This window comes from Gobius niger (assembly GCF_951799975.1).
Source record: "Gobius niger genome assembly, chromosome: 14".
Taxonomy (NCBI): domain Eukaryota; kingdom Metazoa; phylum Chordata; class Actinopteri; order Gobiiformes; family Gobiidae; genus Gobius; species Gobius niger.
This window is the reverse complement of record NC_136865.1, coordinates 6,769,873-6,797,415: the sequence shown is the minus strand read 5'-3', so window position 1 is coordinate 6,797,415 and position 27,543 is coordinate 6,769,873. Positions and strand designations below refer to the sequence as shown.

At 43.0% G+C, this 27,543-nt stretch overlaps 1 protein-coding gene across 1 annotated transcript in view; it reads right to left on the bottom strand.

Annotated features, from left to right (window-relative positions):
- Positions 1-27,543, bottom strand: part of thsd7aa (thrombospondin, type I, domain containing 7Aa) — a 213,304-nt gene that overhangs the window by 64,728 nt on the left and 121,033 nt on the right. The window contains exons 5-8 of the mRNA XM_079571198.1: positions 27,049-27,204; positions 20,548-20,754; positions 8,915-9,109; positions 2,566-2,806 (exon numbers count right to left, since the gene is read on the bottom strand). Coding sequence (XP_079427324.1) covers positions 2,566-2,806; positions 8,915-9,109; positions 20,548-20,754; positions 27,049-27,204 — 799 coding nt within the window. The remainder of the gene's footprint in view (positions 1-2,565; positions 2,807-8,914; positions 9,110-20,547; positions 20,755-27,048; positions 27,205-27,543) is intronic.

Genomic DNA, 27,543 nt, shown 5'->3' with positions numbered 1-27,543 from the left:
TCCTGACCACAGCTGCTGCTCTGGCCCTGCCTGAACCAGTGTGTGTGTATGTGTGTGTGTATGTGTGTGTGTACGTGTCCCAGGGCTCACATGTGAATTTGGGGATAAATAAAGACAGATTCATTTCCATTCGCAGCATGGGGTCTGGCATGGCGGGCCGTGCCTGCCGGAATAATGCGGCCGCCGCGGTGAATAAATAAATAGTTAATTGACGTTCCCCGGCAGATGCCTTCGGGGAGCGGGAGAGACCCAGATGCTTTAAGAGAGTTGGCTCCGCGCACCTCTGCTGGCAGGAACGTGCGTGAAGAGGAAAGAAAGAGGAGAGCGCAGGTAATTACACGAGGCACCAGAGGAGGCACCGGTGAGGAGGCGGCAAAGAGAGCAAATACGCCTGTAATGCGCAAAACGTATGAGTCACACAAACTACAGCGTGTGGGCTCAAAGATGTTGACTAACTCGGAAAGGCATCGAGTGGACGGAATGGGCTAAATCCATTTAACCCTGAGCTTGGACTAAAAAGATACATATGTTATCGTAAGCTAGGAAACAGACAGATCCGTGCCAAGATCCAAGGGTGTTTGAAAAGCTATTAAAGGCTTTTCATCATTGTCCAAACCTCCTCATCCTGGCACCATTTCCAACAAACGCCAGAGTTGTACTATGTGTGTCCTAAGAGGGAGCTGTGGAGAAAACAATTAAAGGAACTGACTGCACTTTCAGCATGTTTAAAGTACTTCGATCTCGGATGTGTGTAAGAGTCTGAAAGAGTCTGAACGTTTTGTGATTGGATCTTCAAGTTTTCAAGAGCGGGTATTATTCTCTTTGCAGTTATTTGGTCTTATTATTATAGTATTAATCTCAAACACATCTGTATCACTATCTTACACTTTAGAAAATGCAATGTTGATCCAAAACTGCAAAAACAAAGTATTTCAGTGTATTGCTTACACATTTTTCTCAAATATTTCTCTTTCTTGTGAGGTGGATTTTGTTACTGCTGAGACCCAGTTTTGTTTAAAGTAAGCAAACAGCTAGCTTATGAGCTAAAGACGTTACTACAAGTGTCTTATCCTGAAGAGGCACCAAGAACACCTGCAGCACAGTGGAGGCGGAGAGGAGCTACAGGAAACAAGGAAGGGACAAACGAGGGGATGATGATGAAAGATTGTTGTGGAGCGGAGGGAGCTGTGCAGGAGGAAGAGTAAGGAGGAGGAGCTGCTGAAACAGGGACAAACCCAGGAGGCGGTACACTGTTCAAAGGAGCACTGAAGGCAGTACCGTTATTTCCGGACTATAAGTCGCTCCGAAGTATAAGACGGACTAGCCAAAAATGCCTAATGAATAAAAAAAGAACAGGCTGAATAGGCGTGCGGTATGCATGTTAGCTACATGAAGCATAAACAATGGACTACATAGTCTGGCATGCTAACGTCACATAAACAGTTCAGATAACTATAGCATAAAGAACATACCAAACTGTCAATCTAACTCCAAATCACTAAATCCATTGAAATCTTCATCCTCTGTGTCACTTCTGAACAATCGCCCAGGCAACGACTTGGGCACGGAGGCGTAACTGCACCGTTGACAAGCCTCTCCTGGCAGCATGTTTTTCAAGCTCTGCGACTTATAGTCCGGAAAATACGGTACTCTGGTTTCCCCTACCCCCAAAAACATGCTGGTCAGGTTGGCCCACACTCCGTCGCAGCGCCTCAGGACTAACCTGAATGCAATTTCGTTGCACAATTGTACAGTGACAAATAAAGCACTTACTTATTAACACATGAATCACATGCATTTCAGGACATACAGCAACATACTGTAGTAAGACCATCTAGAGACTAGATATTTTGTTGTTGCTGCTAAAATAATTGCAGTCTTTCTGATTTGCAGACTGCAACCATTCAAATTGGGATTTTGATTTGATTGTGATTAACCATCCCTTCAAGCGTACTAAATTACTGTATAAAACTCAGCAGTCACCAAAGACATAAACTTGAAGCAATCTTAAAAACCTGAGTACAAATGACGACAACTTTCCAAAATCAATGCAAAAGCAAAAAGTTTTTCTAAACAGGATGCTGACTAGATCAGCCTGGGAAAGTGCATCTATTTAGTCCCAACGCACTCATTTGTGCTGCGAGCCAATTCATATGTGCGAGCCAAGTTATGATAATTATGAGGACTTTAGTAAGTTGCCAAAAGGGAATTGATGAAATACCTTGATTAAAATAACTATTTTACTGTTGGCATCAGTCATATTCTCTGCTGACTTTTTCCTCTTTTAATCCCAAGAGAATCCATGAGGTCCAAATTTTGCTTGGCCACAAAAAGTAAGTTAGTAATACACCAATCTGTTCTGTTTAGTCTCTGTCAAAACTGTAAAAAAGAGCCAATGATGTGAGAAGATAGTTATCATATCTATGACTAGCACACAACAAACACTGGTGCAAACTTTAGCATTCTCTTTCATATGCCATAAACTCAGGCAAAGAAAGGATTGCTGGTTTGGAGACGTTTTTCAAAACCTTCCCCGCCCTGTGATTGAAACTTGTGTGCACTCACTTCTTGGGCGGCACTTGTCCCACGTTGACCCGCACGCAGATGACCTTTCGCGTCTGCATGCCGATGGAGCAGGAGTTGTCGTCGCCCCTGGCCCGCCCGGCGGAGGTGTTGGTGGCCGGGATGGAGGAGTCCTCGATGCACTGCCCCCAAGGCCCCGTCTGCCAGTGGTACACCGTGCAGGGGTGGTCGTTGCAGCTGCGCGCCTCCTGCAGGCTGCTGACGTTGGGGCACTGGATCCCCCCTGAGGAGAACACGGGTAAAGTCAGCCTGAGCTCTTCGGCGTTCATGTTGTTCCTGTCGTTCCACATACCCTTGCATTCATTGATATTTCATATTCCTAAGACATTGCATGAGTAAGGACTGCTCTGCCGACATGAGGGGGAAAACCATGTTAAAAAAAAAATGCAAGCTTCCATTTTTAACCAATGGCATGCTAACAAATCAATGTGACAAATCAAATTTGAGCGCAGAGCTGTTCTTCAGTGATGATTTTCTCAGGGCTTTAAAATTGTGGAAGACAGATTGTATTATACAAAACAAAACCGGATTGACAGATTGGAACAATTGTGGCCATGCTGCCATTGCTCTGCCCAATCCCGTCAGACCTTGGAAGCGAAGCAGGGAAGGGCCTGGTCGGTACTTGGATGGGAGACCGTTTGAGAACAACAGAAAGCCTGGCGAATGTAGTGAATGAGTGAGTGGTCGGAGGCACCGATGGCACAGACTAGTTGCCTCGCTTCCGTCTGTCTACCCCAGGGCAGCTGCTGGAAAGCTACAGTAGTAACTTACCAACACCGAGTATGGAGTGATCGAATAGTGCAATGTAAAGTGTCTTTGAGTGTCCAGAAAAGCGCTATATAAACCAATGCATTAAGCAATTACCAATGTAAACATCACTCAAAATTGTGTGACAGAGGTGGAATATTTTGACGAGTTAACGACGTCGTAACAGACTGAGACAAAGGAAAGTAAAGTCTTTATGTTGCACTGAAAAAGAGCAAATGATCATGGTCTTTGTGGTTCCCTTTGCTTCTTCAAATGCTGCAGTAGATTCATTCAGACTTCATTATCAGATTGTGGAATAATGGCATCACTTTATGCACATGCATCAATTTCACAGTGATAACCCAGATACTTTTAAAGCAATATTTATGAAGTATATCAGACTTTTTGAAAAATTCTAAAATCATATCAATAACACTTAAGCAAAAGTAAGTTCAAAATATAAATATCCCCACCACTTCCCACCGCGACACCGCAGACCAATCTATGGTTTATCGGCGGTCTTTGATTTCTCTGTGGCTGGTGGAGGAGGTAGACAGGTAGCTAAATAAAGTGCAGCGTGGGATAAAGCGCCTGGTCTCTGGAGGTTCGCGCTGACAGAGAGGAGCTGACCCCGGGGGCAGCGCGTCTTTACATAGCCAGGAGCGGCGATACGAAACCCAGGTGTTGAATTCGCTCTGGTGACCCCTGCTGCACCCAACCTGGTCATTAGCCGCTGTCACCTTGAGAACAGAGAAATCCTTAGAAGAAGGTCAGCCATTAGCGGCAGACACATGGCTTAAGCAGTGATGAAGCACCTGGCTCTGTCCACACTAATGCTTTTTTGTGGCATTTTTCCAAGTAGTGGCTATAGTTTCCATCACTGTCAATTCTAGATGGTTCAGGTATATAAATGACTAATAACTGTTACTTCATAAAGAGATAGATAGAGGAAATATCATGCATTATTGTCACTTTTTATTGCATTTCTGTTGCTCTTTTGTTGAGTTTATCACATTTATCTCACTTTTTTCATTGCTTTTTTTGGTCACTATTTGTTGCTTTTTTTGTCACTTTGTCAACACTGACTTTTTTCCCCTCAAGAACCTTTTATATTTGGGTAATTGGAGAAAATGTGCTCAGCTAAGGTGGGGATTAAGAGGTTAAAAATGTTATACGACGTGACCTGCCTATCAACTGTTTACGGGTTGCTATGGTGACACCCGCAGCGGAGTGATGTAACTGTGATGTAAGTTGCCGGTCTATGCTCATACGACAGTAATGCACCCCAGTTAGCTTCACAATTTACATTGACCATGGTAAAATCTGTTATAATAAAGATGCAAAAATAGCACCTATGTCACTTGATGAATTGCTTACTTTAGACAATATAATCAAAATGTATGAAAGCTGTTTTTAAGTATGCACTCCACAGCTGTTTTCAATGAAACAAGACAACAAGGATGTGGCGTACCCCAAGGTTCAATCTTAGTGCCCACCATTTTTATAATTTCAACATTATTCAATATTATGTATTCACATATCAAGAACCGCAAAAGAGGTGCCTGATTGAGGGTTTAAATTCTGCCCAAATACCTACAACAGCACTTCATTGTGAAAGGATGGGGCATCCGGCAAGCTAACTAGCCTCTCTGAACAAACAGATAAGGCAAAAAGAACAAAAGAAACCCAAGCCAGAAAGTGCTTGAAGGTATGTCCTGCACTTCGCTTGACTCTGTCCTTCAGAAGGCCATTTATCACAGATATTATTGGAAGTCATTAGGTTTCCCATTTGTCAGACTGCAGGCTCATTACGACGAGAAGGACACACCATTATTGCTACAATGGTTAATTAAATAGCTAATGGATAAATATTTAAGTGCCCCCAATTAAAGCTAACATGCCTCTCCTCAGATGGTTTTAAATTAGACGAATTCCTAATATGGTGCGGACTTTCGAGCGCCGATTATTTGCCGTTTGGATAATTATGTTATTTACTTGGCTCAATCTTGTCAGACCTTAATCCCTTTTGTGAAAGCGGGCGCGTGTCTCGACCTGAATAATTAGCGGATACAGTAGCAAGGCGGCACGTGTCCACTTCTGCCGGGGCGTAGATGAGATCGCTCTGAATAAAATGAGCAGAATACAAATATGTCTGGACTGGTCTTAATATAGATTCCCAGACATTGACTATTTATATTCCACTGACGTGTAACTGTGCCCTTCAACTCATTGGTACAAGAACAAATTTGTAACTCGATAACTTTCTGCAATATTATGAAAACTATTTTAATTAAGATAGAAGTCAAACTGTCTCTGTATTATATAAAGACAATGACCAGTCGTATTGATTTAACAGACTTAAGCAGGGCCTGGGCAAAAAATGAAAAGAAGAAGCGGCGTTCAAGGCTAACATATGCGGACAGTTAGCGATAGAGTTATTACGGGAAATCCGAATCCATTACCTTGCTTAGTGCATTATTCCTATAGACGATCGCCTTTAGCTAGCAAACAGATTTGACTAGAATTAAGTGTCCTCTGAGCTAAATGTTAAATCATATTCACTTAACCTCTTACCCCCCCGCCTTAACCGAGTAGAGATCAGCTTTACTCACATCTAAAAACTTCTGGAGTTTACAGCCTATAGGTGTGACGCCTCATTTGAAAGCTAAGACCTACAAAACTGATCTAAACGGATCTTTTTCCTTGCGTTGTTGCCATGTTGTTGTCACTTTTTTCCACATTCTTTTTCATCAAATTTGTACCTATTTCTTGTTGCTCTTTTGTTGCTTTTTTATTGAATTTTCGTCATAATTTTGCTTCATCGCTTTTTTGTCACTTTGCGTTCTAGTCGCATTTTGTTGTTTTTCTTTGCTCCTTTGTGGCTTTTTTGTTGCGCTTTCATCCTCGCTTTCATCTCTTTTTGAGGTGGCGCTTCGGAAACACATCCAATAAACTCGAAACCTCATCTTATAACATGTAATTGTCGGAGAAACCACAGACATATATGTGTCATCAAACAGACATGTCATCCCTCGACCACACTTTAATATAGTGCCTCACTTCTCCATTCATTTGCATGGGGACGGAACGCTCAATTTAAACAAGTCCGGTAAACCGTTGGCTAACAAAATGCACGCAACCGGCTCAGAAAGCTAAAGGCATTTCTGTGATTTCTATGCTGAAAGCCACTGCTAGCTTGCAAAATGAGAGGGGGAAATTTTCAAAAGTAAACGATCAAGTTCCCTCCCCCTCCCCTCCTAAATGCACAGAAAAGCTCGTCTCATTGGTCCTGCCAGACTCTGATTAGCGGCTGATTCAAATTAATTTGCCAGAATGAGGCATCAAACTCACTGTGGTTTCTGTTGCTTGTAAAAAGAGATGACAAACAATCATGCTTCAACCTTTTTTGTAGTTGAATGAGCTATTCCAGGACATTTAACAACTGATAAGCGAGATTAGAAAATCCCCTCCCCATCTGAATGTCAAGCTATATGATATTGAGAAACTTCTCGGCCGTTTGCTGAACACCTGCTACCTCCATTTGCAGACACGTACATCTCCGGAGTGTCTTTAATCCTCTTCAGTTATGTCTATGAACGCTCAGATCTCTTCCACCCACTCCTCGTGTTCCGCGGCAGATGGCCGGGGGGGTTCGGCATTTACCGCATCCACCTATGCCGCCCCATAGTACTTACTTTATCACTTTAGCACCGACCGCGATCAACGTTTAAATGCTAACTTAAAAACAAGGCAATCTGGCATGGACATCTTGCCGACTTGCGCTTACTAAGTTCTTACAACACAGAAATCCATTATGCATGAGGCATGTATGTGGTCGCTCCTATGCCAGAAACAACATGTAACGCATAGAGCCGTCGGAAACCAGGCAGGCAAGTGAGGGAGAAAAATTCTGATCGCTTGCCAAGAGACTCTAACCATCTGCGAAGTCCCGCCGACTAGCTTTAGTGAGAATGTTGGCGTGACTGGCAGCGTGCAGGGCTGGGCTTCAACCCAAAGGCACTTAAGGCGCTATCATTCCAAAACCATTTAGATAACCTCGAGAGTCGGGATAGAGATTGTCTACCAGATACAGTAATATTTCAGAGCCAAAAGATGGGGAGCCTAACATTCCCAGACTAGATGGGCCAGACTATAGCACCTGACACAGTACTTCAGTCCTCTTCAGGGTCAGAAGGTCCTCCCTCAGAAGAAATTTAACAACATACCTATGTTTTCTACATGTGCAGTATATTTATTTCCTCATTTCTACCTCTATTTTGCAAACCAAGTTGTCACTAGTCCTGAGGTGCATCCCAGAGCAAGACAAGACCTCATGTTTAAAGGTGAAACCAGGGACAACTAGGTGGTGATAGTAGGCAGTAGTAGAAAGTATCTCTGGATAGTGCTTTGGTCAACAGAAGTTGGTTTGAAATGTGCTGTATAAAAAACTTGAATTGAATTTAAGCCTCAGTCCTCTCCACCAGAAGTCAATACACAATATCTTGCAAACCTGAGGGAAAGAAGAACTAAAGGAAGCCTCAGAGTTTCATTGTCACAAATGGATATAAGGGAGGAAAAAAATAGACTTTGCTAACTACTACTTTTCTGATGGATTAATGGCTTTAAACAGCATTTATACTGCTGATAATTATCTATAATACTAATAATCCGTCACTGAACTGTTTTCTTATATGAAACAAGACTTTCACTTTCATCGTTTTATGTAGGAAGTGGTGTACCCCAGGGTTCAATCTTAGGGCCCACCGATTATGTCTCGTGCTTCCTTTAAAAAACAAAATAATCAAAAACATATTATCAGTTGCTATATCCACACAGCATCTAGGGGGTTGGAACAGCTATTACTACAAGGCAAGTTATTACAGCTCGTGCCGAAGCTATTCTAATGCAAACGAGGTAAAGTGCTGGGCTTGCAGATCGCTATAGCCAGATGATTGCATCAAGCTACTACTACTTCCTCTAGTAGTCGATAACCGCATCAGCACAAAAACACACAGCAGCTAGCACTGCGGCTAATAACATCAAATATACATGTACCGAAGATGGTCCGGACAGACGACAACAGCGAAGGACCTTGGAGGAAAAGCAAAGGTGGTGAATCCTAATGAAGCAGCAATGCGGTTTTGGAATGGTACAACGCTATAGGCTTGTTATGCTAGCTCCCCCCTTACCCTGCATGACGGTAACCCACGCCACAACCTTAGACGATGCTGCGAGGAGAGGAACAGACAGAATTATTCATTTGGCTTTGACATTTTGGCTCGGGGTGTGTGAGAGGGAAGGCAAATGAGACGTGTAGCAGGGACAGAGGTTTCGAGAGTCACCACAGCGCTGAAATGAGGGGACGCTGGATTCAAATTATTTTTACATATCCTAAAGTCGTCGTGAATGTAACTTGCCTAGATTGATTATGAAGCTTGATTATTTTGTGAAAAGCCCTTTCTTTGCTATTTAATCATCAAATCATTCCCTTAAGTACATCATTGTGTTATCTATTAATAAATCATTCAATAAACAATACATTGCTTTATAAAATGATATCAAGAAGTAAAACTGCATAACTGACCTTCTCCAGCATTGTAGGCCAGTATGGACCTCGCCCTGGTCTGCTTGCCCTCTGTGTTCTTCCCCGAGCAGGTGTGAGAGCAAAGAGACCACGGCGTCCAGGGGCTCAGGGCACAGTCTTTCGGGCAAGGCACTTCGCAGATGGCGGGCATGGGCAGGATGGCATCGCGACACATCTGTCTCTCCACATATTCGCCTGGAAAATGAACACACACAGGCAGCTGGGTTAGAGCGCTGCGGAAAAAAAAGAAGTGAGTTTTGGCAGTAACCATGATGCCGCTACGGGATGTGTTCGAGTTGTTCACAGCTGGGAAAGTGGTGAAAGCGTTCTCTCTGGAAAGTTTTGAAGTTCGGATTTTGCCTGTAGGCTTACTGTTGTAGGCAGGTTTCTGGCTCAGACACAACGAACCAACCAAAAGAGAAGAGTTAGGAGTCTTACATAAATCACCCATTTTTATATAAATTTCCTATACTTGACAAAACCAATGTTGATACTACAGTGTGAAAAACAATTTCAAATGGTTCCTATCAAAAAAGACTTCTAAATTAGTGTTTGCTGCTGGGTCTAACACCAAAGCTAAACTACAAAGTGCCACAATGGTGAAGCTATTGCATATGGTTATAATGATTTTATATTGATTTATTTTGAACACTAAACCCAACTGGCTGTGGAAAAACGTGCTGGAATTGGCAATCAAAGAGAAAATGGAGGTCAAATGGTGAAATTGGTAGGAAATGGGAATTATGGCCAACTGAAGTCACAATGGTTGGTTAATAACTGAAGCCTGAGACATTCTGTGCCACACTCTATAGGCAACCTATAGTATGGCGCCAATGGCAAGGATAACCTCCAAAGATTATCTCCAATGGCTTAAAGCAAATGTGCTCCAGAGAGGGCACACTGGTCTACACCTACGGCCCATTCTTTTTTTTTCTCTTTTGCATGGTGGTGGGCGCTTGGCTGCTGATGTGGCTTATCGATCCGAATCTTCAGGCTGTCCTCAACCTCACCCATCTGTCTATTCTATCACTAGAGGAGAATCTGTGTGAAAAATCTCACACAGGACGCGGAGAAAAGGCTACCGGCTGCTAGAATGACAGTCGCCCTGGGGAAAAATAGATCCATTTTCATTTGAAGGAGACAACCGTAGATCAATGCGGGGTGAAGAGTGGAGAGAGGGTAGGGTGTGTCATATGGTGCGACAGGAGGGGGGTTTGGAGAGGGGTGAGTGGATGACAGGGGACGTCCTGATAGAGGTAATGGAAGACTTCCGTGAGGGATGTTCAAGGAAAATCGTTCAAGAGTTGGGGCTGATAGGCTGCACGATGTGATTTTTAGTCATAAGCGCGTCATTCTCAGGTGAAGAGCAAGAACGCCAGATGTCCTTCCACTTGAAGCTAAGTTTCTCTGGTGGCAGTTCATTTTGTGGCGTTTGTGTATGTACTTGCAGGAAATAGACTTTTGAGAGATGACCATTTCTGATTGTAAATCGAATGCTTTCATGAAAATCAAGTATCTTGTAGCCTGGCCAGCTAGCCAAATGGCCATAGCAGTTTTCTACCTGCTTTAGGCTCTCAAAGCGCTTTACATCAAGGAACCAGTCATCCATTCACATGCTCATTCATACAGAGAAACTGGAGGCAAGGCAAGTGTCTTGTCCAAGGACACAACGGCAGTGTGCACCTGTGCACAGTGATTCGAACCACTGATCCTCCCGTCACAGCACAACCCGCTCTACTCTCTGTGCCACTGTTTACCCAAATCTAAAAGCATCTTGAAAAAAGCATCAAAAAAGCAACCAAAAAGTGATGACAAAGCAACCAAAAAGCCACAAAAAAGCCACAAAATAAAGACAAAAACGTGCCAGAAAAGCAACAATAACACAAACCCATGGTGAAAACACGACAAAAAAAAACACACAACAAAAATATGTCAATAAGCGCCATAAAAAGAGAAGAAAACACATACAAAATGTGACAAAAACGCACCAACAACGCTACAAAAATGTTACAATGAGTTTTGTAGACCTTAGCTTTCAAATGAGGCTTACAGTGTTGCTCTGCGGTCGAGAACTTTTTGGATTTGGGTAAAGCATCTGTAATTAAAAGAGGTCTAGTAGTTCACCTGTTGATTTGGAAGAAGATGACAGTGTTTCTCAATATTCTGTGAGTCATGTTTCATGATTCATGCAAATAAATGTATTTTTCCTTTCAGCATTTCTTTTTTTTTCAATGTACTTGTTTTGTAGCCAAGCTTTGGGGGCCCCCATGTAGTGCCTCTGAGGCCCCCACTATCGGAACCACTGGTATAATCAATGTAGTAGATCCCAAAGTGGGGTCTGAGTCCACTTGGTCTTCGTATATGTCAAGCACAACATACCAAGTTGTCATCGTAACTGACATTTATGGAGAAATAAAGTAATTGCATTTTTGTTTGGCCTCAAGGACTTTTTAGCGGGTTGGTCTTGTGAAAAATCTGCAGGTTTTTTTTTTATTACTTACTGCTGGAAACCTCTACAAAGACGCTGACGTTCAAAACATGTCGTGAGCATTTTTTTGTGCGCGCGCCCTCATGTGCACCCGAATCTTTAAATAAGACACCTCTCCATGTTCCTCTTTTTAGCATCTCTGCACAACTACAGAGTGAGCCATCACATTAGCCGCTAACAGTCTTTCCAGGAACCGACCAGCACCATTGACTTTCCCTTCAGAGGCGGCAAGACGGAAGGAATCGCTTTGGGTTAAAAAAAAAAAAAAAAAGAGAAGAAATCTGCCTCCCATGTCTTCACCGCGGTACACTCCGATAACGCATCTTATCTGCTCAACCTCGACTCGGCGTGCAATTGACTCCATCAAAGGGACAATTTTCCTTTCAGCGCGGCGCGAATCAAACGCGCCGCTCCGAATCCGGAGTTCCAATACCGACGCTCCGTCTCATTCTCTGACATCGCGGCGAACTCGTGTCAGCCAGAAGTAATGCGGGAAGAAAGGCAGGCTAAATGCGAGTTGACTGAGTGGAGCGCGCTAAGCTAATCTAATTTACCAATAGGTTTGATTCAGCGGGGGCTACGGAGAGGACGCCTACACCTTTTTCTAGTGGAGTGGCTTTTAGAGAGGAGAAAGGGAAGCGGGCAAAGTGAAGCCAAAGTCAGATTCATTTGCGGAATGGAAAGAGATTTATTTTGCTTACTTAGAAGTGGTCCAGGCTTTTTTAGTGTGTGTGTGTGTGTGTGTTGAGTATTCTTGGGTTTGATGGTGCATTGGAGCATTTCTCTCTGCTTTAGTTCAAGCTCTGCAAACTACGGCAGCTCAAGAATGCCATAACACAAGACTACAAGAAAAAGAACAAGGCGGCGAGCAAACTGGGACTCACATGAAAAGTCAGCGCCAGGATGCACAGGCTTTAATCAGCTTATTTTGAGGAAGCATGAGTGTCTTCACATAACTGTATGTTGTTGATCTTGTCTGACAAAGAAAATGTAAAGATGTGCAGATTTCCTTTGCACTTTCTAAACCCATCTGGTGGTAGACCAATTGCCAAACAGTGAATACGGCTAGGGCTCTGCAATTAGCAGTAGTTTGGAGTTTGGAGTTTGAAGGAAAAAGGTAACTTTGTTTCAGCACTCACCTATTAATTGAGTGCTAATTAGTGTACTAATTTATAGTTAATTAGCTCTCAATTGGTATTAATAAAGCACTTATTGGTTCATGTTTCGCATTACCATATTCAACATCTTACTAGCTACCACTTTCCCATTTATACATTCTGAATTGCAGTTTATCAGACAGAAATTAGACTGTTCATTCATTGTAATGTAAATACGCTTGTGGTAATACAGGCATGAGATTATCTGCCAGTTTAGGGTTAGGGTTAGAGTTTGGGGTGTCCATGGTTAACTGCTTATCTGGTAAACCATTAAAAATTGTGTAACCGAGTAAAAGCATTGGTTAACTGGCATCTATAATTTGCTGTGCCATTGAAAATACTTGAAATATATTTTTGCACCACCAGCGACCGCCAGAGTGCTCCCAAACATTTGTTCACGAGAAGTAATCATCACTCATGGCAAGGTAGTTTAACTTTTCAATATGAAGAGGGCCAAACACAGCACAGCGAGGGCTTTTTGCAACTGAGAAGGACAGATCAAAATGCAAGTATTGCATTGCAGTGCTTATTTCAAATACAACTTCATCTCAACAGCCGACACCCGGGCATCACTTAAGAGGTAGCTAGGTAAGCTAAAGGCACAAAACTCACCTTTCTCCTTATTGTTAAAAAGTGGTGGAGAAAGATGTTGTTGTTGTTTTACGCATGGATGACTGTTTCTCTGGACAATTTTTCAAAAAAAGCGGGCTAAATGACAGCAGATAAAATAAATCAAAATAGTCTAGGGCCTTGTGAACGCAAAAGTCTGTGACCTACTTTTACTGCTCTGTCATTAGCATTAGCCATTTAATAAAGGTGTTAACAATGAAATACCCCTTTCGCGTTTGTAAGTATACCGTAACGGAGGGGGACAGCATGCGTGGGGGGGTAGGGGGTTTGGTTAGTGCGCACACTAATGGTTAAGCGAGTATTAACCGCTAAGGATTTCGGTTAACGGTTAATGAAAAACTTGAAAACGTGCAGCCCTAGATAGAGTTAGCAATTATGCATCTCCAAATCCCAAAGCGCATTGACCGTAGAACTCGCAGCCTATACATCAGTGTGATGCTTCCTTTGAAAGCAAAGACCTTCAAAACACTAAACCCTGACCCCAAAACCTAACCCTAACTCTAACACCCTGATCAGGGGGACGGCAAGTAACAGGTTAATACTATCAAAACTGTTGTTCATTCATTAACTCTTGATTAACAGGGACAAATCTTCAGCAAGCAAACAAATCATACTGGGTCTAATTTATGTCCAATTACCTCTTAATTAAGTATTTGTATCTGGGAATGTGTTCCCCATTCTGGAGTGATGTAGGAAAGTGTAGTGAGACGGACTGGAGTGGAAAGCATGATCTGTCTTGTCTATATAGAAATTCATCGATTAGCAACCATATCTTTGTCTTAATGACCACTGTGTTTTCCTTCTAACTTTAGTGGCAGTACATTATCATTTCTGCACCTGTCGGCCACAAAGCACGCTCATTAAAACCAATGTCAATAAAACTTCCACGCTAATTCAACTTACGACTCTATCGAAATGCTCAAATTGGCGCCGCTACAAAAGCCCCGCAATCTGCTAAACACCGGCTTTTACCAAATTGAAACCTGCACGCCCCGGGTGTCTTCTTGTGCCTCTTCTGTTACCGCAACAACACGTGTCAGGGACAATATCCGCTTAATTCCTTGTGCGAACGGCAGTGAAGATAATTAGAAGTGCACAAGTATAGCCGGCCGGGTACAGGGAAAAATGGTAATCAGACGCATAACACGGCGCGGCACAGCACAGTCAATAGGGAGCTTGATTGTGAATATAATATGTGGAGTGATGAACAGGCGATGTTTCGTTTCTCGCGTTCACCCTCCCTCTCTCTCCCTCCCCAGAGCCCTCATTAGCCGCCGCAGCGTTACGGCGAAGGCATCCGCTCGTAATTGCCGTATTCCCGTACACCTCAAAATTCAGGGGAGGGAACGGCAAGATGGATTCTATATGTTTACGTTGACGAACTTTCATCTAAAAGCAGCTGTTCAGAGACTAAAGCGCATTTGGAAAGTGTATTGCGCGAGTTGAGTTGACACTGGAGCTTAGTCTATGCTTTGGTCCAAGTGCGCGTTCTTATATTGTTCGGGGAAATCTACAAAGACGCGTTCAAGCAGGGATTCCAAATGGTCTGAGAATGAAACCCAGGATGTGAAAGTACTAAAATGCCAGTTCTACGGCCAAAGAAGCCTCTTGTGTCTCACCTCGTCTTCATCTGATTTCATGGATGTTAACAGTTAATCGTGAGTGGGAGTTGAGAGTCTGGAGGTCACAGTATGTTTGCAGTTACGAGCGGAAATCATCCTGGTTTCGGCAAACAAGGCGCCACAGCGAATATGTCACAAATGATTCGGATCGCTTGCTTGATTTGATATCTCTTTGGAATAAGCAACGGAAAGGCGCAAGGAATCAGCTTCTTGGTTGAACTGGTGCTATAAGGCCACGATGGAGAGGTTTTGTGTGAGTTGCATGCTATTGCAGGGGCCCACTTTCCATTCTCCATCTCACGAGAGGATTTACAGAATGATGTGTCTACAATGCAGAGATCCACATCGGTGGCAGTCAAACTCTTCCACTTTGACAAATATTTGACCTTTCAAGTAACACCTCGTAAGATTTTTGATCTTCTAAGAACCACTTGATCAAATATATGACCTTTAAAGCACTTCCAAGTCTAGATAGAGAACAAATCATGGCTAAACCGGGTCTACAAAGGAAAGCGGAGTCATAGCATGGTACCTAAAAGGGCACACTCCCAATATAATCCATAGTGAGATGATTCATCACGTTATTCTTGGGCCGTAAAGTAAAAAGCAAGCACAGTTTACATTTTCTTTCTCGTTGGGTCACTATGGGAAGGCGAAGCTCGTCACTCGTCAGCCACAAATGAGCCAAAAAGAGTACCAAGTGGAACTGGGACCCAATTACAGGAAAACCAGTCTTAACCCCCCAAAAAACATCATTCAGTCCATAAGGTGACAAAGTGTTCAGCGTGCAGGTCCAGAACAATGCTCTTTGAGACAGTTTCTTGAATCTGAGAGACCCTTCAAAGTGTTCGGCACTAGCATAGTCCATGTTGCCTGTTCTAATGGCGGCCTTATGTTCTGAGATCCTTTGCATCAGCTGTCGTTTAGATTAGCCAACATACGCCAGACCAAAAGGATAAAGAAGGGATTGACGAACTGAAAACTTTCTTCCAGTCTGGGGACGATTGAATGATTTTGTATTTGTTGTGTTATTGCTGCAAGCACAACTAGCAAATCCGTACTTCTCTCTTGTTGTAAGCCCGGCGGACGTGATCTGGACTTCGTTGATGATCCTGACTTAGTCTTTAATTGTTGCTTTCCTGAATATACATGTTGGTAGGTTTTTACGCATGTCCTCCAAAGATCGTTGGGGAGTTTGTCTTGAGAAGTTCAGAACATGGGGTTTCATCGTCTGTTTACCTTGTGTTGTTTTGCTGCAGACATCTCCCACTTTGCATCCACATTTCATTTCTTTTCCCTCAGCAATCATGCTTTCTAGCGTTCCCTCATCCAAATAAACGGTCAAGATTGTTATTTCGTCCATCCAAACCCCTCTGTATCCATGACAAGAATCTCTAAAAAGCACTTTTGTTTTTCTGAACCCCCTTCAAACACTCCTCTTTCTGAATTTCTCAGTCTCTTTCCGCACAACGCACGACGCCAAATCTTGTTTCCGCTTGCTCTTTTCCCTTCATCACAGCAGCACCAGACAATGACGCTAGTTCACGAGTTTTTTGACGGATTCCTCGGACTCTCCGGCATTGGCCACCTGCCTGCTCGCCGCCCACGGGAGCGCTTGTACACACGAGCGAGGGAAAAAAAAAGAGAAACTACACAAAATCTCTTCAAACGGGTACAAACAATGGGCGCCAATTACTGCGTTGGGCGGCGGTTCAAAGGAAGGCCAAGCTAATCGCTGCAGAAATCGGCGGCGGGCAGAGTAACCTGGTACACGCGCAGGGGAGAGCGCTTGGTATTATGAGGCGATTAGCGGCGGTGGAGGCTCTTTGTGAATGACACAGCAGTGGGTGTGAGGAGACGAAACACCTGTGGAAGCGCTTTCATCATATTTGCTAACGACGAGGATGAGTTGCGAAGATGAGGGAGTCGTATGCAGTAGCGACGCCTACGTTAAATGCAAACGGATTATTTGTCTTTTCTGTTCATTTTAGTTTATCAAAGTGTGGAGAAAGCTCTTTTGTCATTGTTTGATGCTTTGCCTGTACAAGTTATTCAAGAAAGGGGTATTGTGATCAGAACAGTTACAAATCCGGTGGCCACTTTTTTAATTCTTTGGCCAGGCAGCGTAGTTGGTTACATGGCAGTCCCTTTGCAAACTACTCTAGTTTAGAAATTAGTCTTAGACGTGAATAATAGCTTGACATTGATATGTTTATGCCACTCTAATTTCAAACATTGTAGAAGTAAAGTACAAAAGATCTATAATTTGCAGGCGTATCAGTGTCAGGTGACTTTTTGAAAGAGTGTACTATACGTTGTCCATGTATGTATATAAAGTATTACCTTGCCAGCAAACTGAATTCTCATGTTATTTGTGAGTTTACAAACACACGAGAATCCATCTTGAACCACACCTGCCTTCACCGTTCAGACAGAACCAAAACTGGTTCTGGCTAAGGCAAGGCAAGGCAAGGCAAGGCAAGTTTATGTGTAGAGCACAATTCATACACAAGGCAATTCAAAGTGCTTCACAGTTGCATAAATGTGAGAAAACAAATACAATCAATAAAAACATCAACATAGAATTAATCAATTACAGTAAGAGGCAAGAGTGTAGATAAAATACTTTCAGTTATATGCATTTTTAAGTCTTGTTTAGATTCGCTCTGTCTTGAGAACTATTTTAAGTCTTGTTTTGACTCACTTTGTCTTGAGCACTATTTTGCTCTGTATTGACACTATTTTTAAGTCTTGTTTTGACTTGCTCTGTCTTGAGCACTATTTCGCTCTGTCTTGAGCTCTATTTTTAAGTCTTGTTTTGACTCGCTCTGGCTAAAAAGACACTATTTAACAACACGGCGATCACAAAAAAATACGACCTATGCTGCAACACACAACACAAACACACACAACATTTATCAAAACAAAACATTAAATGGATTTGCAGTGTTCTTGATCCAATAATCAGCAAATGCTGCTCCAAACATGCAACCTCTACCCGAACAATTCAAGAGGTTGTGGTCCCAGATTGATATCAATGCAAATGTTTTTAGCACTGGAATATTAATCTGGTTCTGCCAGGTTATGTATAGTGGGGCTGGGACTTGAATGTGTTAATTTCGATTAATTGATCAATTATAACGATGAAAAATGTAATTGCATTTTTAAAAACAAGTGCCGTAACTTTCTATTTGCCTGTTTCTGGTACGCACGTAAATCTGACACTACATCCGCTCACAACAGTGATGGACGATACAGATGCTTCGCAACCGACAGACCACTGTTGAGTAGAGCAAATGTTAAAGCAGTACTAAGTAACTCTTCCCCCTAGAGGCCATAAGCGCAACTGCAGGTGTAGTGGCAAGTTACGATTTTTTATCTTTTTAATTGTCTTGGAGAGTAAATACAGGAAAGGCGAAGAGAGAGAGGGTTACTGTGCATCCAATTATCCAATGGAAATATTTTTTTATCACTCAAAATTGTCTGTTAATACTGTTTAAAGTGACGTTAGCCCGCAGTTAGCTTTGCCCGTTAGCATGTTAGCTTCTTCTTCGTGATTCCATTAGTGTGTATTGCTTTCTCCGGACCGGTGGCACTCAAGTTGCAAACATGGTTTTCTGGCCAGAGACACCAGGGGGAGATGAAAGACCCTCCAATCATCCCATAAACACTTGTATCACCCCCACAGGGACTACGAAAGGATTTATTAAGGTAAACACGTTACTTAGTACTGCTTTAAACTCTTAAAATAAATGATTGTTGCCCATTTTGCAGTAACTATATACAATGGAAAACGTTACAACTTACACAAATGATCAGGCACATCTGAAAGCTGCAAAGATATAAATGCGACTTCAACTGCCTGTTGAATGGCTTAACAGATTAACAACAATAAATAAATTTGTTATTGATGTGTCTATTTATTAAATAATTTAGTTGCAAAAAGGGGTTTTGTATTTTTTGGTTTTCGATTAAAATGTGATCAATTACGATTACTTAATTAAAGACCCTGTAATTAATCCCACCACTAAAGTAGAGTAATAATACACACCACATTTGTAGAGGCTTACATTAACGGTTACTGCCAAAAAATAACTCCATTAAAAGCTTAATATTTCACTCTAGTTCTTATATATTACATTCTCGACAGCCATATTTTCTCTGAGCCCCTTGTAAGTATCGCAGTGCATTCCTACTGCCATTGATTCACACAAGATGTCAGTTTTATTTCACCAATCTTGTATTTTTCTTCAATCGTGGACGGTTACATAAGACCCAGAAAAAGCCATTTCTGCGGTAATGAACACCATAATTGCCTTTTGTTAACACCTACACCGTATAATCCAGCGGCAGGCGCGAAGCCGCTGCTGTTGAGAGAGTGCTATCACAGAGAATGGATATTGAACCGGTGGTCTTTGTCTTGTAGCCTGTAATGAAGACTTATGTTCGCCCAGACAGCCAGCCAGCAATTACTGTCAGCTCGCACAAACTCACACAGTCATCATGAGTGAGCCGCCAGGCAATAAGGCCGCCATTCCTCTTCTCCGCGGATAATACTTTCTGATCACTTTCCACGGGATAGTCGGAAACAGACAACACACAGTCTGCCATAACAACGGGGCATCAGATGCGACTTGCAATTTGTAAAGCTATACCGTGGAATATTTTTGTTTTTTCTATTGCCAAAAATGTTTCAGCTAGTCCGCAATTCCATATGTGCCACATTGCTTTCACTACATTAAAGGAACAGGCCACCGTTTTTCCATACTGAGATATGTTTTTACCTGAGCTTAGACGAGCTTATACGTACTTCCAACTTCACCCCAGTTTGGAGCTATAGGAATATGCTGGGAGTGGCCAAATGCTAACAACATCTTTGGTTGTTTAGCGTGACTGATAGCACGCACAAAGACCAGACAGGCACGTATCAACGCGTCTAAGCTCAGGTAAGAACATATCTCAGTGTGGAAAAAGTGTAGCGTGTTCCTTTAAGCCAACAATGAGACAGAGGCTCTAATGACGTTAGGGCAACGTTAGCATAACAGACTTTGCAGCATGTGTCCGAAGGCATCCAGATTGCACTTTACACCGCAGGAAATTCAATAAATGAGCAAGAATTACAACGTGCAAAGAGCTGGCTTTGAATTTACAGAAAAACACGGATTCACAGTTATATCACTTCATTTCATGATGCAAACATAACAAAGAGGAGCGCCACATCCGAGATTAAAGCGTGTGAGTCGAACTGGCTTGAAATGAGCAGCTGCGTTGTGCTTTTTTTAATACATATTTAAAGACATGTACGTATCTTGCTACATAAACAAATCACCAAAGAGTTCCTGCTATGAATATAAAGTATAAAATATACTTCAATATATAAAATATATAAAAACTAAAAATAACTCCAGGGCAAGAGCTAAAAAAGCTCCAACAAAAGCAGTCCAGTCCCAGTTCTCCCCTGTCGGAAAGCGATCAAAAGGGCGGCTGGTACTTTAAAAGGTTCCTGTGGTGGGAAAATGTCCATGGCAACATATACCCAGGAGTGTTCTGCAAAGTGGCTTTAAAGACCCACTCCAAAAATCCAATTTTGCCATGAACTCAACATCACTAGCAACTACCTACATGGCTGTTGCAATTGAGAATCAAACTGCAAGCCCTCCATACAGAAGGTCCCCCCCCCCCCCCCGACACTAAGTGATGAGCCCTTGTAGAAAAAGGTTTCCCGTGTGCACTCACCGTCGCTGTTGACGCACTGCACTTGTGGGTTCTGCGTCCCCGGCCCGCACTCCGAGCTGTCGTTGTCGGGCACGCACTCGTCCAGCCTCACCACCAGCCAGTCGTAGCAGCTGGGGTCCTCGCACGGGATGGCCTCCACCAGGTGAGGGCAGTTCCCCATCCCGCCCGTGGGGTCGTTCACGATCCTCCTCTTCCGCAGTTTGAAGCCTGCAAGACAAGGAACGATGCTCAATTGGAATGGTCGTCAAAGCGGACCATGGCGGTCTTTCTGCACAGCAAAGGCACAAGTCAAAAAGTGAATTAAGAAGATTCGGTAGACGTTTATCACAGCCAGTCAATATGAATTCAGCCAACATTCCCTCTTCTCCCCCCAAAACCATTCAGCCTTTCAAAAAAAACAACAGGCGCCTAATGACACCACCTCCATTGTCACTAATGACCTCCGGCGCCCCCTAGTGTCATCTGAACGCGTTTTTGTACGTAGCTCGCACATTAAAATTCCAAAGTCCCGGGGTGCTTTTTATCATAACTATTACATCGCATTCGTGTGACAGGCCATTAACCCCGCAGTTGACGGAAACATCCAACAACCGCAATAATTCCGCTTCATTACGAGAGCTTTAATCTAAAACGGAGGAGGAGGTGGAGGAGGAGGATAATGCCTTTTCGTTTCCGAGCTCAAAATGGTCGCTGTCCACTTAAGCAAATTAACACCGGCGCCAAGACTTCCTAATGAGACACAAGAGCGGGCGAGCCTGAGTTAACCGGTCACCAAGGAGACGGCATGGATTTACCCCGGCGACAAACCAGTAAAGACTCCTCTCGTGTGTTACATTGTCTTTGTAAATGCAACTAATTTTCTACTTTATGATCTTAAATTAATCAGAATTCCGTACTAGGGCTGGACGGATTTGGAAAATATCTGTGAATATTCTGATGAGTATACAAATTGACTATGATGATGATAGCCTGTAATTTCAACACATTAATTATAGATGTAGCCAGCCAGCTACAAAGAGATCATCGCAAAATAAATATATCACAATGCAAGCTATTAGGTGGTGGTAAGTTTTGTCTGTGGCCACAGCTGCCCATGTAGTAGACCAGTGTTTGCCAACCAGGGGTACCTGTACCCCTGGTTGGCAAACACTGGTACCCTTGGGGTACTTGAGCACAAACAATATTACTGTCAACGAAAAGCTATTTTTAACAATGTTTTCAGTAAAAGGTTTGACTTTGAGAGTATTTAGCTCTATTTTGACCATAACACTGAATACTGAATAATCTATGTTCAGTTGCTCCCTTTGTTAACATTTTGGCAGGATCCTCAAGTTAGGGGAGTATAAATGAATGCCTAAAAGGGTTATGTGAGACAAGAAAAGGTTGGGAACCACTGGTCTAGACTTACAGAAGTATGGCTAGCCTGACCAACTGGACTGCACATATTTCCCATTCTTTACAAAGACATTTAGTATTGGACCAGATGTTATCCCTGCGACTCTGAGGGACGTGATTGGCAGGTACGTTAACCGAAAAAGGTAAAACGCAAGACTACGAGAACATGAAAGGTAACAATAGACGTAAAACTCATACAGAAGACGAAGAAGCAGCGCCGTCTTGCCTGCTGGGTCAGTGCTCGTGGCCAATGGCTAGAGGGAATTGCTTTGTAAAGAAGAGGCCGGTGGAGGCTTGGTGTGCTACGAGTGAGCAACAGCCGGTGCTTCCCGTTTACAGCGTCTTCATGTACAGTACTTCATTCAACATTTAGGCTACATCCTTTTTAAGCTCTCACAGGACAAACTAGAAGCTTGCCAGCGGGTCAAAACTGTAAAATGACAAATAAAGCACGTAACTTTATTAATTCCACCGTGAGTTAAACACTGTCCGTGTCTCGAGAGAAGCGTAATATACTGATCCCGCTATAGCGCTGGTGTTGAAGAGTGTGTGGCTCTTCACGCGGCAGAAACGTGATCAAAACACCCGACACGTGTAAGTAATAAAGCAATAAAATGTGCTTCATAAGAGAAAAAATACCTACAAAACATATTAGGTCAAAAACGCCATGTTACATTAACCCCAGCAGCTTTTGTTCACAACAGTGTCATTCCCTCAAGGGCACAGAATTCCTCGACCCGTGTCCTCATAAAGGGTTAAGGGGGGATGGGGCGAGGGCTGGGGGTTTTTGACGGGGGGCTCGTCCAAGGTGACCCCGCCCCTAATCCACACACACACACACACACACACACACACACACACACACACACACACACACACGGCTACTGCTGCTGCTGCTGCTCTGGTCCGATAAGGCCGGATCGCCGCGGGATTCCGAGTCCGCGGGGCTGATGTGCGGAAACAACCCAATCCAGTCCGTTTTATTTCATTTCCGACGCCCCCTCCCCTTCCCCTTTCTGAGCTCTATTTAATCAGACGGGTCAGCTAAACACAAACCGCCGCGTGTCGAGAGCCATTGACGGAGGCGTTATCTGCGTCTGGGGGTGAGGGAAGATGAAGCGCAGGAGGTGAGGGGGGATTCAATTCTATCAGGCATCGCTGGCCGGCGTTATCTGCGGGGAGAGAGAGTTATGAATGGGCGAGGTGCGAGAGGGGGGACGACGCCTGTCAGAGCCGCGGGACTCATTTTGAGGGAAGACACGCGCTGACGGAAACAATCACACGCGGCACGAAGGGTTGATCATGTTCGAGATACGAGCACCAGGGAGCGGCGCTGGACAAGCTAGTACCAGCAACGGTGTATCTCCTGTTTATTAACGTATTTTTTTCATTTTAGTGGAAATATACCTCAAAGGTTTATGCTGCGTTCATGTGAACTGGGGAGCTCGTTTTGCCGAGAAGGAACGTCAATGTTCCTAGTTGGTTTGCGTTAATGAGATAATTTCGGAAAGTGGGGAATAAAAACGGTCTTTTATCACTGAAGAGCGTTTAACCGAGCTAACCATTTCAATTTGGTGTTGCCGTCTCTAAAAAGCTACACTTGTTTGCCGGTTTTATAAGATATTTATGGGATATGTAAATTCTCTTTTTGCTAGCACTGATGTTGGGTGTTTCTCACACTATTCTGTTACTCTGAGAAAAACAGCTCACACCAAACTCAAGAAAGTTGCAGTGTTTAACTAAAAAGTTCATTGTGTAGGTCTTCCCGGGTCTGTGGACGATCGTTACAAACTTTTTTGAGATAAGCCCACAGTAAATAATCACAAGGGACCCAGTGCGTAGGCCCATGTTCAAGGGAGATCAGTCGCCCGAGGTTGAAATCAATTTGTGTGAGTGAAGATGGAGTTCATTGTGAAGAATTTGACTTCGCTTGGGAGAGAGACCAACACATTCGACATTCTCAGGTGTTGTAACGGTCCTTAGTATAGGTAAAGGTAAACCTTGGTTCTTTTACCTCGCTGAAAGCCCCCACTAACCTGCGGGGTACCCCAAGGCTCAATTTTAGGGCCAACTCTGTTTTCATTGTACATGCTGCCATTGGGCTCAATTTTTCAGAAATTCAAGATTCAGTTTCATTGCTTTGACTCATCTGCCACCTTACTGACATGTCTTAAAGAAGTCAAAGACAGGATGTGGCTGAATGTTCTCAATTTGAATGAGAAAAAGACTGAAATAGTGTTTTTTGGTGAGCCTGACCTCACTGGCAGTGCTCTTGGTCCACTTGCGTCTCACTGCTGTTTATCCGCCAAAAGTCTTGGATTTCTTATTGACAGTTCATATCAGCTTGAAAAACAGATCAACTATTTTTTTTCCAACTTAGGCTTCTAAGTAAGGTAAAGCTCTACTTGCCTTTAACCCAGTTTGAACAGGTTGTCCACGCATTGATCATGACTTGTTTGGATTATTGTAACTCTTTGTATTTTGGTCTAAAGCGGTCATCGATTCACAGACTCCAAATGATCCAAAACACAGCTGCACACCTGCTCTCCGGAGCCAAACGACATGAACATATCACTCCTGTTCTGTCGTCTCTTCACTGGTTACCTGTTGCTTTTAGAATCGACCATGGACTAGCACATTTATCTGAATTGTTGTCTTTGCACGCCCCTGTCAGAGCGCTGCAATCCTCGGGACAATGTTTGCTGGATCGTCCAAGATCTCAATTAAAGAGTAAAGGAGATAAAGCTTTTGCAGTAGCCGGCCCTAAACTGTGGAACTCCCTCTCTCTGAATATTAGTCAGGCTACTCTTTTTGCACAGGCTTTTAACACGAGATGAGCTGAGCATTTTTCATATTTTTACTGTTTAATTTTCATTTTTTCTTATCGTGTTATATTGTTATGTTTTTAGTAGTTTTGTATTATTGCACCGTGTACCTGTACAGCACTCTGGGGCAGTGATGACTGCTTTGTAAATGTGTCCCCCCCACCCTTAACATCACCACACTGTTTCCAAAAAGGGAAGTTCTAACGTCCCTGTACATACACATTTCCCGCGTCTTCTGATAGGTTACTTGATTCATGCTCCAATATAACTTCTGTCAGCATCTTTACATCCTTAGATCCGCTGTTCAATAACATTAAACTCCATCTCATTTCCATAATAGACACATGGATGAAAGTCGTGCTCGTACATGAGGATGTGAGGCAGGAATTGTGTGCACTCTGAGAGGATGGGTCTGTTGGTACAGTCAGACGGCGGAGGCAGTGGAGAGCAGTAGAATGAGGATTTATCACAAAGATACATGGGGCTGTACGTGAGCTGGCCCCCTTCATTTGAGGCGCTTCATTAGGACAGAGTCAACACGCATTAGTCACACTGCCATCGTGCTGTTCTGAGGAGAGAGAGCGGAGAGTGGAGGCAGAGAAGTTAGCCCGCCGCATGTACAAGCTATATGACAATGCAGTAGGTCCTATGTGTTTAGGTAGGCCTGTCTTATTTGGCTGGTTTAAGTTGGAGCAGAATTAAAGGCAGTGAACCTGTTTCAATAGATTTTGACTAAAAAAGTATTTTGATGGAATACCTCTTATAATACCTGGAATAATGTTACCCTACAAAAAGAAAAAAGTCAGATAAAGGGCCTTTAATGCATTTTTTCCTTTTATTTATAAACGTTAAAACTTTGGCAGTGTGTGAGCTTTACGTATATCTCTTACCCCCCACCTTAACCTGTTTGTTGCTTTTCCTGCGATATTTTGTCGCTATTTTATCACTTTGTTGTTTCAAAAAGCTTTTGAATTTGGGTAAAGAGCAAATACTGTCATGGTGATGTAACAGGGTTCATGCACTTGGCTGCAAGAGGAATTGGATGCCTTTTAGTGCCATTTGCTTAACTGCGTTGTTTGCCCTCCCGCACATCCCGATTGTTCACTTGAGTTAATTAGAAGCTCGTATCGGCAGCAGTTCACAGTTGGGATGTGGCGGACCGCCAATGCTAACACACTGTGCTAATTTAGCCTTAGCCTGAGTTCCTGATTCGCGCTGCAGGAAAATCCACTATATTTAGACACACAACAGCACGCATGGTTATGTTTCTCTGTTGTAAAGGTGTAGATCAGGGGTTCCACAACTAAATCAGCTCGAGGTCCGAAAACCTTTCTTTTGTAACTTTTATGTCCAGGGATGGGGGAGCAGTCATTGCTCTTGAAAATGTTAGTTGTCTATTTACAAAGAAGAACTGATTAATGAATGAAAAATGTTGCCATCTCAATTCAATGTCATTCAAATTGTTTCAATAATTTGTAATTAAGACTTAGAAATTTAGTATATTGATAGGATGACAAGCTCCGGACTAAAGCCTCTGGCGGTCCGGATCTGGACCCGGGGCTGCCAGTTGTGGACCCCTGGTGTAGATCTATGGTGCCAAATGAAGTTTACTCTACAATAAGAATATTATTTGATTACCATAGCTATAAAGCCCAAACATGGATTATTTTTTTTGCATTTGTGGGTTTAGAAATACAATGAGGACAAATATTGCTATTCAAAAGCAAATTGGAAACAAAAATCTGAAACAATTTCAGCCAAAACTGCAGCTGAATATCAACTGTCAATTGATGTCTTTATTTCCAAGGAAAGTTAGACTTAACTGCAGCTGGAATCCAATTTAATGCTTTTTTATTGATAATCTTAAGTAGCCTTTAGACTTAATTAGACTTTTAATGCCAAAACCCGTTGTAAACAAGCCTGAGAAAACAGCTCTCATTAGACGGACAGCGAACACATCAGTCTTCTTCACACATTCATTCCTTTAGTTTAGCCTCAGTTCCCAATCTTTTTTTCCTTAAGCAGCCCGGCCCCCCCAAGTCCAAATATGTAAGACGGACACAAACAAAGCCACTCACCCATGTGCTTTTTAATTTTCTCCAGGTTTTACGCCCTGCTGCCTCTTCATGGTTTGACTGACAAGCTACTGTGCGCATGCTAATACACTTTCTGGCATTAACTCTTTTCAAAGTCAAGTTCCCCAAGCATTGTTCTTGCATAGAAAAAAAACAATATTCTGTTGGCGATTTAGCGTACACACACAGTCTTCGGTGCGCCTTACCTTTCTTGGCCACTTGGTCCTGGCAGTTCTCGTAGGTGCAGGGTCCCCAGGCGCTCCATGCCGACACCTCGCACTCCACCGGGCAGCTGATGTGGCAGAACTGGGTGGTGTTGGGTGACACGCCCAGGCACAGGTCGCTGTCCACGGGTCGCAATGCTGCAAGAGGCGATACGTCAGGGTTAGGTAAGGAGAATGGGTTGTATAATTAGATCAGATAGTTAGTGTGAGGTTGATAATGAATGCGTATCGAGTTGAGATTTTTTAATTAAGTGTTTTATTGATTTAGCTTTGCTGACCCTGATCTGTAAGGAGTGGAATTACTTGCGGCTGACCGGTGACACATACAAAGGAGATTTTGCCAGTAAAAGAACATTCCAGTCTTTCACTTTTTTTCTTATTCATTACTTGTTAAGCTTTGCAGACTTTTTTAGTAATGACTAGTTTATGCAAAGATCCATAAAACATCAACATAAAAAAATAATGAATTACAGTTAA